At 37.7% G+C, this 13,281-nt stretch overlaps 1 protein-coding gene across 5 annotated transcripts in view; it reads left to right on the top strand.

Annotated features, from left to right (window-relative positions):
- CD44 (CD44 molecule (IN blood group)) overlaps positions 1 to 13,281 on the top strand; it is a 57,911-nt gene that overhangs the window by 9,367 nt on the left and 35,263 nt on the right. For all 5 annotated transcript variants that reach the window (XM_065683155.1, XM_065683156.1, XM_065683158.1 and 2 more), the window contains exon 2: positions 11,456 to 11,621. In XM_065683155.1, the coding sequence (XP_065539227.1) occupies positions 11,456 to 11,621 (166 nt within the window). The remainder of the gene's footprint in view (positions 1 to 11,455; positions 11,622 to 13,281) is intronic.

Raw genomic sequence — 13,281 nt, forward strand, 5'->3', positions numbered from 1 at the left:
TTTGCTTCAAGAATGTAAATAATTTCTTCAGGGGTGCTTGGGGGGGAATCCTGTGGTGCATTATTAATGTTAAGTTATCACCTGTTTAGGATTTTCTTTTTGTTAAGATGTCCGAGTCCTGATTTGCTATTTGAATTGACCCTCAATCAAAGTGAATCTGACGTCATGTTTCTTTCCAATGTCATGATTATTAGAACCAATGATCATCACAGCAAAATCACTTATTTCACAATGATTCCAGCACTTTGGGGAAAAAATGATGCTTCCCTAATTGAGGATGATTACATGCAAGCACTAATGCGTTGCTGTTACATATCTCCAACACCTAAATATATGTAGGATTTAGTGCGGTATTTAAATTCACAGACTATCAAGGTCACGCTGTCAATGCCTCTTACCCATTCTTCCCTCATACAAATGAATCTTCACTAACTCTTGGGAATTGTTCACTTTAAATAAACTTTTTTTTTTTTTTTTTAATAAGAAAAAATATAATAATCCCAAGACATGTAATTATTCTCACTACAGTTAACAACAGCATTGTGTACTTACTAATGTTAACTGCAAACTCTAATTATTAAACATGTCTTTTTAGTAAGCCAAATAGAAACTATTTGAAACTAAGACTGTAAGAATTATTCAAGAAATATAACTGAACATCTAGCTTGGGATACAGCAAATAAAAAAGAAATGTTCATTTCATGAGTTTAATTTTTTTCAGTAGTGTGTACTATGATTCCCAATTGTTCCTAAGAGCACAATGGTTGCCAGTCCCTCTATTGAAAATATACTTGTGTCTGGGTACCTCTTTGATTTCTTATAGAGAGGAACACACAGAGATTAACCCACTTTCCATATCTCAAACTGCAGTAGTTTCTACACAGAGCTGAATAAAAAACTTTCAACTTTCAGTATTGCCTGTGAATTAAGCCCTTCAGACACCTTCCATGATCTGTTCTTCAGAGAATGCTTTCTTCCAAGATTTTTTCCTTACTTTCTCTATCATATCCAGCATTTCCGGTCTCTTCAAAACACACTATTTGTAAGGTGTTGTGGATAACAATGACCAGACAGCACCACTAGCAGAAGCTGCTTAAAATCCATTACTCAAAAGCAGGATTTCAGTGTAACATCACAGGGAGAGTCAGCTGCTTTTTGCTTAACCATTAATTCCAGTGAGTAACTTTCTTCAGTTTTTCTTTTTGGTTTGATTATTCATCAAGGAATTGTTAGGGCTTAGAAATCTTCCATATAACTCTTCATAATGCAGATGATACTATACCTTATTCTGCTTTTTTGTGAAAAACACAAATATTCAGGAGTAATGTTTTATCCATGTCTAAAGCTGCAAAGTTGCATAAAAAGGTTACAGCTATTTTCTTAATCTAAGAAATGTGAATTTAGTATAAGCCATTAAGTCATGAATTACATTGGAGACTTCAGTTTTCCAGTCTGATTTGTAGCAGGCCAAATTCAATAGATTATTGGATAACATTTTGATCAATATGCAATTAACAATGATGATCCTTAATTTAAGTGTGAATGTTGTGCTACGTTCTACGTTTCTGTAAGGTACCTCTGTGTAAATTCGTACATATAACTTCTACAAGAAGCTTGGGTTTCATCTCAGTATTTGCAAACAATGGAGAGAGGTTGTGAAAGAAACTGGGAATGAGTTTATACGCATGCTGCGAGAAGCTGAGTTTGAAATAAGTACTGATATGTCTCCTGTTTGGCCAGTCCTCTCCTGCCATTATTTGTTACTCGGAAGCCCGCAGAGGTCATTTGTCCTTTGACACGTCTTGCATTGTGAGGCCTATTATAAGCAGCCTTCTTTTTAGTCTGTCTGCCATACTAATGTTACCTTTGTTTTAACTGGCTGGGATTTAGAGCTCTTAGAAAGATTCTTGGGGTTCCTTTCTCTATCGTTTTCTTGTGAAGTGGCCTTTTTAAAGTCAATAGATGTTCTACTTATTCAGCATCTTTTTTCTCTCTTTTTCACTTTTGATCCTTGCTTGCTTTTCCTTCATGAATTTACTATACAAAATGAGTTTTAAATCAAAATACCTTAAAAACATTTAAAATTAAAAAAACCTTATTAGAGATTTTCCTGTATAACTCAGAGGAAAAAAAGAAATATTAAAAGCATATGTTTCAGTCTAGAAATTGTTTACAAAAAGAGAAAATCAATATCATGTGAAAAACAGAATCAAATCAGAGCTGGTATTATTATTGAGTAGCAAATTAAAATTAAAAATCTGTCATTTAATTGGACTTAATAATACGTCTGATCTTGTATTAATTTCTTATCTAAATAGCCATAGCACTTAAATCAGGCTTCACATGACTTGTCAAACTTAGGTGGAAGCTGAATATAAAATCCATAAGAACACAATAAAATAACAATGTAATAGTTCTTTGCTCTTACAGCATCCTTTATCAGTAGATCTAAAATTGCTTTATTAAGGAGGGTAGCTGCAGACTAAGGAAATAGAGAGATGACTTGGCTTATCCAGGTTACATCAGTGGGTAAATGACAGAGGAGGGAATAGGCATAAGGCCCTTGGAGCTTCAGGCTGGGGTCTGCCTGCTGAGCAACACTGTGTCTCACCTGATTTTATCCCAAGTGACTAAATTATTTGATTTCAGTGAACGAAAATCAGCTTCCAGCTATTATTCACTAGCTTTGTTTCATGTGTGTTTCTTCACCTGGATTGCATGGAACTGATCCCAACTGATTTGCTTCACAGTCCCTGTTACTCAGCCTTTGGGGTTAGACTACTCATTGTACAGTCTGAAACTTCCCTGGTATTGACAATGATGATTATGTTTTCATCATCTTGAGGAATACATATCTGATAACTGTCTAATTCCACGTCTATGATTTCACTGCCTGCAGTTTTTCCGCTGAGATGCTGCACAGCTGTACCATGTTCTAACGCAGCCTGAAAACTTTCAGTTCACTTATGGGTGAAACTATTACAAAAAGAATAATATGAATGTCAGCAGCAAGGAAGTTTATCATATGTGATGACACTGTATGGGCTCACTCAGGATGTTTACCAGAGCAACAGTTGCCAAGCAGATAAACTAGGTTTGGAAGATGCATTAGCAGACTTCTCTTTTTTTCCTTGCTGCAGCAGCTGCTGAGGAATGAAACATATTTCTTGTACTTACTTGCATTTCAAGTGACTCTGTGAATGCTTGATTCATTAATGGTACCACCCTCTCTCTTCCCCCCCCTACTTTTTAAAATTAGCAGCCAGTAAAGCTACCAGATTAAGAGACACAACATTTTTGCCCGTTGTTAAACTGACACAGAGACAATGGCTTCCATGACCAGTAGCCAGATTTGTTAAGAAGAAAAATTTAGAAGTGAGTCAACAGCTTGAGCTTTGTCCTGCATCCCATTTCCAACGTGCACTTACTGAAATAACACAGAAATGTGAGGAATACCTTTTAACATTTGGTGGGGGAAGGACATCCTGCTGCAGTGTATCCCTTTCTGGCTGCTGTGTATCCCCATCGTACTGCTGTGTATCCCCTTTCCTTTTCATTTCAGAGACTCATTTGAGCCCACTTGAATCACAGGGTTAGCATGGCTATGTAACGACTCTTTTTTTGTAGTTAAGAGCGTACAGGAGAGTGAGGAAGCTACTATCTTACTTGCCTTTTCAGCCCAAATTACTAGGTACACAAATATAACTGGGTAGTCGGAACAGCTTTGGCACAACTTCAAAGAAAGGTCTGATTTTATACCTTTGGATCCTTGGAAAGACATCTTCACTTGCTTGTCACCACACCCAGCTCCTGAGAATATGTTGTCTCTGTTTATAGCAGGCACTCCTTGCAGCAAGCAGGTAAATTCCTTTTAAATTGTTTTCCTATCTTTTAAAAAGCCAGGTGTGTGGAGATTTCCCCCTGTTGCCCCTCATCCTACCCTCCTGCCACCCCGAATATCATTAATCTAAGACGGATATAACTATTGGGCTTTTTCTCTCCCAAGAAAAATTTCAAGATTTAGAACATCTTCCTATGCCAAACTGAAATGAAAATATGAAAACAAAAAAACAAACAAACAAAAAATCTACAGGGAAATTCTGGACTGGGTTCTTAAACAGCCTATTTGTATTGCAGCCATGTAAACACTTAACTTTCTGAAACAGATTTATTTTACTTGGTGCAAACCAAGTTTCAAAATGAAAGAGAGTTACAAATTGACAAACAAGTCCCTTATTTTACTTAAGTATCCACAGGGGATACTTTGAAAGCTAAAAAAAATACACTTTATTCCCACTAAATCTGGAAATTTATTTCCTAACAATAATTTTGGGTTTCACAACTTGGCAATAGCCCAAGCTTGATTCTTGGTGCTTTTTTGTTGTGATGGTAAAGGACTGCAGCCTCATAGGCACATGCTTGCTTAACTCATGTGGATCCTGCAGAATTTGACTTCTGAATTTTGATCAGTGTGTAGTCATCCCTGTTTAAAGTCCAATTTTCCCAGCACAATTTTCCTTTCCCCATCAAGCCCTGAGGGATTCAGGTATAGGTGTGTTTTAATGATGTTGACACGTGTCTATTAGTGACTGTGGCTGGGATTAATGAATCATTTTACATAACCTAGAAAACAGCTACCCAGTGGTTTTTCATCATGGCTGCTGACCTGGGCTTTAGTCCAACACCTGACATAAAAGTGGAAGCCTTTGTATCCTATTACAGCTGTCTAAGCTGTAAATTGCTTTAGTGAATGGTTCTACTAATAGCCTCTAAAGCAAATAGTAATGCCATCCAGTCCCCTGTGTGTTGTAGGTTATGAGATAATTACTGAATGATATTTTTGTACATTTGAGTTCTCCCACATGTCAAAATGGTGGAAATTGGGCTATCTTGGTACATCTGTCGACAAAAAATATCTTGGATCCAGAAACATTTCATGAATCCATCCCATATGAAATTTTGTATTCAGAAGGCATTTCCTCTAGTCAGCAGTAAAATATGCACTCTTCTTTAGCCATGAAGTTGTTTTCCTGAGAAATATTTAAGAAAACACACATCAACTGGAGATAGGCTTGAACTGAGAGTTGCGATCTGACCTGTCCGGACTTCCTCAGACCTTAGGGCTCATATGGCCCAAATTCTCAATTTGCCTGGAGAGGAACCATAGTTGCTAGGTGTCTCTTTAAATGGGTGTTAATCTGTTTCAATATACAGCTTTGCTCTGCTCCATTGCTAGCATGCTGTAAAGCAGATGCTAATATTAACAATGTAGATATGAGTGCTCAGATAATGGTTACTCCTGTTTAGAAATGTCAGTACAAGATTATTTTATCTGCGATTGCAAAGAATCATTTACCTATGTATATCTGCCTAGAGCTTGATATCTGTTTCATAAATTTAGAATAAATTTCTTCCAATAAATGTAATAACTATATTTTATTAAAACAGAGAACAAAAACTGTCTGCACTGTCAAACCCCTAGTTCTGTCCCTATTTCAGCCCCAGTTTATGACATCCTGGTGGCCTATCAATCATCTTGAACCACAAACCGAAAGGGAAAATCCCCATGTTAACAGCACACCAACATTTCCTGTTGCCATGCTGTGGTTTTAGCAAGAAGTCTGTTAGCAGCCTTGTGTCTAAGTATTCTTCTACAGTTTTCTTGTTTAAGGAGGCAGGATTTTGTAAATCTTTCACTTCCTTTGATGTGTATCTGCAGTTTTTATACTAACAGTTTGGTTTTTTTTTAAATATAACACAACATCCACCTTGAGAATAAAACCACCAGGTATTGTCTTGAAAACAATTAAAAGCAGTGAGCAGTGCATGAAACATCCATATAGTGGATCAAATATCTTTATGGAAAATCGACTCCGATGGGAAGAGTTAGCATGAGTCAGTGTTACTCATTATGTGTAAGGGTTGCAGAATCAGGGTGGAAATAGAGATTGCACCTGGCTCCTTACTGTGACAGCTTCTAGCAAGCCTCTAGTATTAATAATCAGGGTGTAACTCACACTTTCATGAAAGGACAATGCTCTATAGTCCACTTCAGCTGATTATATCACACCAGTGTGCTCTAATTTGCAAATTGCTGTGGCACTGGAGTTTGTGATTTTGACTGAAAAGTATTAATAGAGCCTGGTTTAGATCCATGAATGGCAACAACAGGGGAAGGCTTACGTGCAGTTGATTGAGACAGAGCACCAGAAATCCCAGGATGGAGAGGGAGAAATGTCCAGTGTAAATGTTAATGTTCTCCATGCTCATAAAACGCAGCACAGGCTTAGGGGCATTCCGTGGTTTCGGGCTGAGTCACCCAAATCTCATGGTCTGGATGAGAATAATGATGACAGCGCAGGCATGTCTGGTGCTTCTTGCCTTCTTTGAGAGCTATTATTAAACAAGTTTGTCTTTCAGCTCCAGTGAATGATGTGGATGTCAGGGAAAGATCACAGCTTGTCAGCCCCCTAAAGCCTGACTAAAGCTTTAAGAAGGGGGAGAAGGAAGGTTTGAGTGCTGTTTGTGAGTTCACTCTGAATCAGCTCCTTTGAAACTTCAGGAGGGTTGAAGGGATCTGTAATAGGTTGGCACACGTGTGAGTTTTGTATTGCCTTGTCTCTTGAAACAAACTAAAAAAATCCATCTTTTGCATAACTGTGTTAAAGCCGACTAAATAACATCAACATTAAATTAATGGATTTGACCTTCCTGCACAAAGGGAAAAGGTGGGATACGTTTTTAGATTTGGATTTGGCAACCATGCTTATTCCTTAAGTAAAAATTAGTCTAGAAACCTCAGCATAGAAAAAAAGAATGTAAGGTGTTAATTTCATAGAATCATAGAATCATAGAATGGTTAGGGTTGGAAAGGACCTCAAGATCATCTAGTTCCAACCCCCCTGCCATGGGCAGGGACACCTCACACTAAACCATCCCACCCAAGGTTTCATCCAACCTGGCCTTGAACACTGCCAGGGATGGAGCATTCACAACCTCCCTGGGCAACCGATTCCAGTGTCTCACCACCCTTACAGTAAAGAACTTCTTCTTTATATCCAGTCTAATCTTCCCCTAAGTTTTAACCCATTACCCCTTGTCCTGTCACTGCAGTCCCTGATGAAGAGTCCCTCCCCAGCATCCCTATAGGCCCCCTTCAGATACTGGAAGGCTGCTATGAGGTCTCCACGCAGCCTTCTCTTCTCCAGGCTGAACAGCCCCAACTTCCTCAGCCTGTCTTCATACGGGAGGTGCTCCAGTCCCCTGATCATCCTCGTGGCCCTCCTCTGGACTTGTTCCAGCAGTTCCATGTCCTTTTTATGTTGAGGACACCAGAACTGCACACAATACTCCAGGTGAGGTCTCACAAGAGCAGAGTAGAGGGGCAGGATCACCTCCTTCGACCTGCTGGTCACACTCCTTTTGATGCAGCCCAGGATACGGTTGGCTTTCTGGGCTGTGAGCACACACTGCCGGCTCATGTTCATTTTCTCATCGACCAGCACCCCCAAGTCCTTCTCTGCAGGGCCGCTCTGAATCTCTTCTTTGCCCAGTCTGTAGCTGTGCCTGGGATTGCTTGAACCCAGGTGTAGGACTTCATCTTTTATTTTTATAAGCTTTATATTGATATGACTGGAAATATTTTAATTCAGTTAAAGGTCCTCTTTGTCTGGTTGTTAAAATATGAGACCATAAAGTAAAAACTCCTGGTTCCCTGGCAGATCTGTGCAGTAGGCTCTGCATCTGTATTTTGCCATTTTTAAAATGTGTTAATTGTCTTCACAGAGGCAATGCTGGGTTTATGCAATTTGCTTAGACTGTAAAATGTCATACAAGTTTTAGGTACAGCTGTAGTTCCTTTTCCACGCTCACTGCTTCACGATCAGCATGTCTATACTGCAGCAAAGTTACAAGCATTTTTAGTAGTAGAAGATATAATCAAAGTAAAAACAAAGCATGCTGTCTCAGTTTTAATTTAGGGCAAAGGGCCAATTAATTGGATGGTCTCAAACCCAGTTTTAAGAATTGAATTGCCACATTTTTGCCCAGGATTTCCTGGACACGCATGTGCATGAGTAAACCTTCCTGTGTATGCACACAGTGCTGTTGGTCAACATATGTGCAATAAACCTGATACTTCCCAATTCACCCTTGTCCTGATGTACAGTATGTATGCTGTACAGCCAGGATGAGTATTTCCGTAGAAAATACAGGAGTGTAACTGTAGCCCACAAGTAGTTCCAAGAAGTCTATTTGTATAAATAAGCCTATTTATTTTCAACAGTAGGAGTGTAAAGAATTAGGTGCCTAACAAGTGGGATTTGGACTATGACTGGACCTCTGGATAGTCATGTAGAAATGTTGTAGCTTTTAAAACCATGAGTAAGCTGAGGTTTTATGACAGCTGCATCAAATTCACTCTAAAAAGTTAATTTCACTTAATACTTCAGTGTACCTGGAATGAGCTGTGAGATTTGTCTGCAACCCAAAACAAGTGGATGTTGCATTTTCTTCAGAAATTAGCCTAAATTTATTGGAAGAGATGCTGATGTGCCAAACAAATCTAGTCCCAGAAGTCACTGAGCTTGTTACTTTTCAATTATTAAATATGTCTTTATGCTCTGATCGCAAATTTAATATTAAGTCTTGGGCTTCACGAGGTATGTTTAATTATTAACAAATTTAGGTTTGCCTAGTTATACAGGGAAGCAAGAATCGAGAAGGGAAAGCAAAAGAGAAGCCTCTTTCCTGTCTAGGTCATTTATGTTTAATACAGCTACCGACTGGACACATTCCAAATAATGTCAGGCTTTGAATATGGAACATTTGGAGCCAAAGTAGAAGTCACTCACACTGCAACTGTCAGAGCAGCTCTATCCCACAGCACTAGTTGTGGGCCTTATCCTTCTGTGCAGAGTAGCTATTTGTTGTGTTGTCTCAAGAAAACATCTATTGGGATCTGCAACCTGAATGTCTGTTGACGGTACTTGTGACACTGTGTACACGTGGTGATGTTTTTTGGGTATGTGGTGCTGTTCAGTGAGGCTGCAGAAGGTCTCTAGTCCTTCAGTTGTACCCAGGACCAGTGCTGTGCACGTCTGTGCCTGACAGTTGGGGAAACGGCGTGACTGTTACAGAATCGTGTGTGGGAACTTGCTGAGACTGTCATTCTGTGTTAATCCACCAGCTTCTCCTCAGACTATGAAACTCAGACCTGTTCCAAGACATTAAGTCTTCCAGGAAAGAAAAATGTATTTGTTAGTGTCCTCTTGCATATGAGGATGCTAACAAGTGAGGTTCCTCATTCTTGCCTTCAAAGCCTCTCATGACATTTCAGAGAAATTTTAATAGAATTATTTTTCCCGGGAAGAGAAAAGCTTTTTCAAAATAAAGGCATTTTGAGAAAACGTTAGTCTTGCATAAATTTTATAAAGCTAAAATTTATGTCCTCTTGACGCTTTTTCATACCATGATAATAAAAATACTAAGAACCGTAATCAAGAAGGTTAATCAGCTATGAGATGTGCATCAGTTTTGTCTACGTTAGATGTTTTTGTCAGCCTACATAATTGGGGGGCAGGTGGGAAAAGAGATGTTTTTCATATTCTTTTTGTTTAAAGGCAATCGAAGTAACCATAATGACCAATTCTGTTGCCCATGATAGAAGTATTTAAGATTGGATGCAGAGTTTTTGAGCTCCTTTGGACAAGCAGTCATCAATGCTATCAGACTTCTTGCTATGCTGCGAATAATGGTTGTCTTCTCACACACCATACAGTCTGGATACAGTCTGGTATTTTATGTCCTTGATTGTTTCCTGTTACCTGTAGAAAGGCACATTCCCTTCAGTTTACACTGAGCAGATACATTGTAGACAGTATAACCTCAGTTTACCAAAGAACAAGGACAGCTGAAGGAAGAGTGTACACCTTGATTGCTGTTACGTACTTTTATATCTATACTGTAGAAGAAAGTAGACCATCAAGCAAAAATGGCATTAGGAAAGTTGCTTGTTATTTATATAGAATGTGTCAATGAAGATGTGCATGAATTGCATTTCAAGTCTTTTAGGAAAATAATTATTATATGGTATCTTTTATTTCAAATAGATGATATACATAGATACCCCTTTTTAATATTTGGAGAAGACTGGTCTACTTCTTCCCTTTTTTGCACATGGAACTTCCATGAAAATTAAGATAAAAATGAGTCATGTTCCTCTTCACTGGGTATAACAGGCTACTGCAATTAAGTGTGCTTTGCACTTGTAATTCTAGTCTGGAGCTGCAAACACTTTTTTCTCTTGAGGCAAAGGTGGGGCAGGAGCAAAATTAATTCACATTGCTTTGAAGAATCCAGATCTTTCCCTGTTTTCTCCACACATGATTGTTATATTTATTATTATTCACTCTTTCTTAGCTCTTCTCGTTAAAAAAAATGATAAACAAATGTTTATTTTTTTTTTCTCTCATTTTACTTAGTCACAGGCTTTCCTTGCATTATACTGTTTTCCCACAGTTGCATTCTGCAGGCAACATCTTTCAATCATAAAGATTAATGGAGTGTGATCTCTTCAGAGCTTCTAGCCCTTATGCCTTCCATTCAGTGTCTGTAGTGAATCATGAGGTACTCCCCTCCTGTAGGCATTGCAGGAACTGCTTGTTAAGGGTTCCCAGGCTGAAGGCCAGAAAACAAATTGCACAATGTAACTATGGAACTTAAAATTTTTCTTTATTCAATAATTTTATCCTCATCCTGCTTACCATTGAAAGTCACTTCTGTGTGCAAACATTTAGAGTATTACTAAATTAAAATCCATCTAAGAGATCCATCTACTTCAGAATATCTTTGCAGCTTACTTAGTTTTTGTCTCAGGTAGATCATACAACATCAAACCAATGCAAGCTGTCTGCTTTTGTCTAGCTAGCAATGTTACATGAACTGGTTCTGAAACTGGGGATTGACATATATATTTATTTTAAAGGATTCATTGTGAAGAGATCATAATAAGATAATTAAAGAACCTTATGAACATAAAGGCTCTGATTATACACCATTTAATCTTAAAAAAAATCTGTAATGAATAATATTTTGTTTTCAAATACATTTGAATATTCAGTTAGTTTTGCAGTAATGCGGCTGCCAAGACTCACGTGTCATTACATCTTCTGTGCGTTATTGTTACTGGTATGTTAAAAGGGCTAAATACCTAGCAAAAACATGTTGTGTTGCTGTTCTTGAAAAGGCTGAAGATTTGGCTTGTGTCTCAGCCCGAAGAAAGGAAGCATGAGGAAAGTTGAAGGTGCTAGTGCTCTTTCTGAGCAAATCAGTACCTGCTACTTGTTGCTGGTCTGCATTGAAAGCACTATACTTGAAAATAAATAATTTCCAGGTCTTTAGTGAAGTATTAAGTCCAACAAATTGTAATTACTTTTTTCTTTTTCTTTTGATACAGAATTCAATGTTAGTTGCAGATATGGAGGAGTTTTTCATGTTGAGAAAAATGGTCGTTACAGTCTCACACGGTCTGAAGCAGTCGAACTCTGCAGAGCTCTCAACAGTACCTTATCAACACTAGAGCAGTTGAAGAAAGCTCATGAACTTGGATTTGAAACTTGCAGGTAAAGAAATTCTTGAAAAAATAGTGTGTCATCTCAAGTCCCTCCATCTGTGCTATTGTGTAATAGTTACAGTCGTCTTTATATAGATGTTAGTTAATGGCTGTATCAGTCCTCAAGTAAATTATATTCTGTAATGAACATCTTTGCGCATGTGTATGTTTGCTCTGGGTCCAGTAATAAATATGTCCTTGACTGCATATACATTTTACCAGTTGTCCTTAAAAACTCATTTAGATTTTTTCTGTAAGAGGTTAACAAAAGATTGACAGTATAAAACTAGTTAGGAAACATTCAGATCATGCCGTATTGCTGAAAAATTGATAAGATAAGCATATAGAAAGTATTTATGTTTTTAATGATCCAAAGTAAGTTCAAAGACTGAAGGTGGCATATACAGTATAGGGAAATCTGTCTGTCAAGGAACAGTAAAAAGCAGCAAGTGGCAATGTGAGGGGTAAGCTGTGGACATTGCAGTGAAAAAATGGTCATAGTATTAGTGCGTTCTTATAATCTGTGAATGGAGAAGCTTCAGAAGATGGCAACAAAAAACCCAAAACCATATTATGAAGTGACTTGCCCTCTGTAATTAATGATGTATAGGCCAAAAAATATGCATAATACAAACTCTTCAGTTTAGCGAAAAATAACTCCAAGAGACTGGAAGCTACAAAAAATGTTGTGTTCCAAAAATTGAGTATGAATACAACAAAATATGTAAGGATAATAATGATTGGCTGAAACCATCTAAAAGGGCTGTAGCAGAATTCTTTGTCACACCAGATTTCAGCAAGATGAAATATTTTCCTCAAGGATGCCCTCTGTTCAAGCACTAATCAGGTCAGGACAGTCTTATAGTCTGTAAATATGTCAGAATGGATAATTACGTGGTCTTGCTTTACAAAATACATAGCACATTTATCATGCAAGTCATCTTAAACATTCATATGCAGCAATGAGAATTATCTCAGCTGCAGATTTGAAGTTTCATTTGTTATTTGTGTTTTGGTGTTTTGTTTTAGGGGGATTTTTTGTTGTTTTTTTTGGTTTTTAATCAATAATGAAGACTCATGTTGGCAAACCATTAGAGTTGAAAGAAATTTCAGTAGATTTTCAACTTTATTACAGTCTAAAATAAACAGCAAATATAGAGAAATGGAATTTATCTTCTAACTGGAGTGGAAAAGTTCAGTAGGGATTTCTCCAAGACCTCACGGCTTCCATTCTAGTACCATAAGAAATAGGGCTAGCATTAATGCAACTTGTAACTATTTCCCATGAATCATTTCATTCCAGTTCTTTCTCATGAATGTTCTCTCCCACTGGCTTACAAGCCCTTGAGAATATAATAAAGCTCCTTTCAGATTAACAGTACCTATACAAAGTAATTTTAACCATGGAAAAAATATATGTTTAATGCCTTGAAATAATTTTAATACATTTAAATATCATACACATAGCACATTCATTTTCACAAGCATTATGCCCTGCGCAGTAGTGAAAGAGGTAGACAAAAGTGCCAAGGAAGAATGGACAGAAAATTATTTGAAGAGCCTTCCATGAGAAGTAGGAATGATATTTAAAATAGTACTACATACGAACTAGAGATGATTCTTTACTCTGAGGGAAAACTGCTGCCTAACACAGCAAGCATGTTCTTTCT

This window comes from Lathamus discolor, chromosome 6 (genome assembly GCF_037157495.1).
Source record: "Lathamus discolor isolate bLatDis1 chromosome 6, bLatDis1.hap1, whole genome shotgun sequence".
Taxonomy (NCBI): Eukaryota; Metazoa; Chordata; class Aves; order Psittaciformes; family Psittacidae; genus Lathamus; species Lathamus discolor.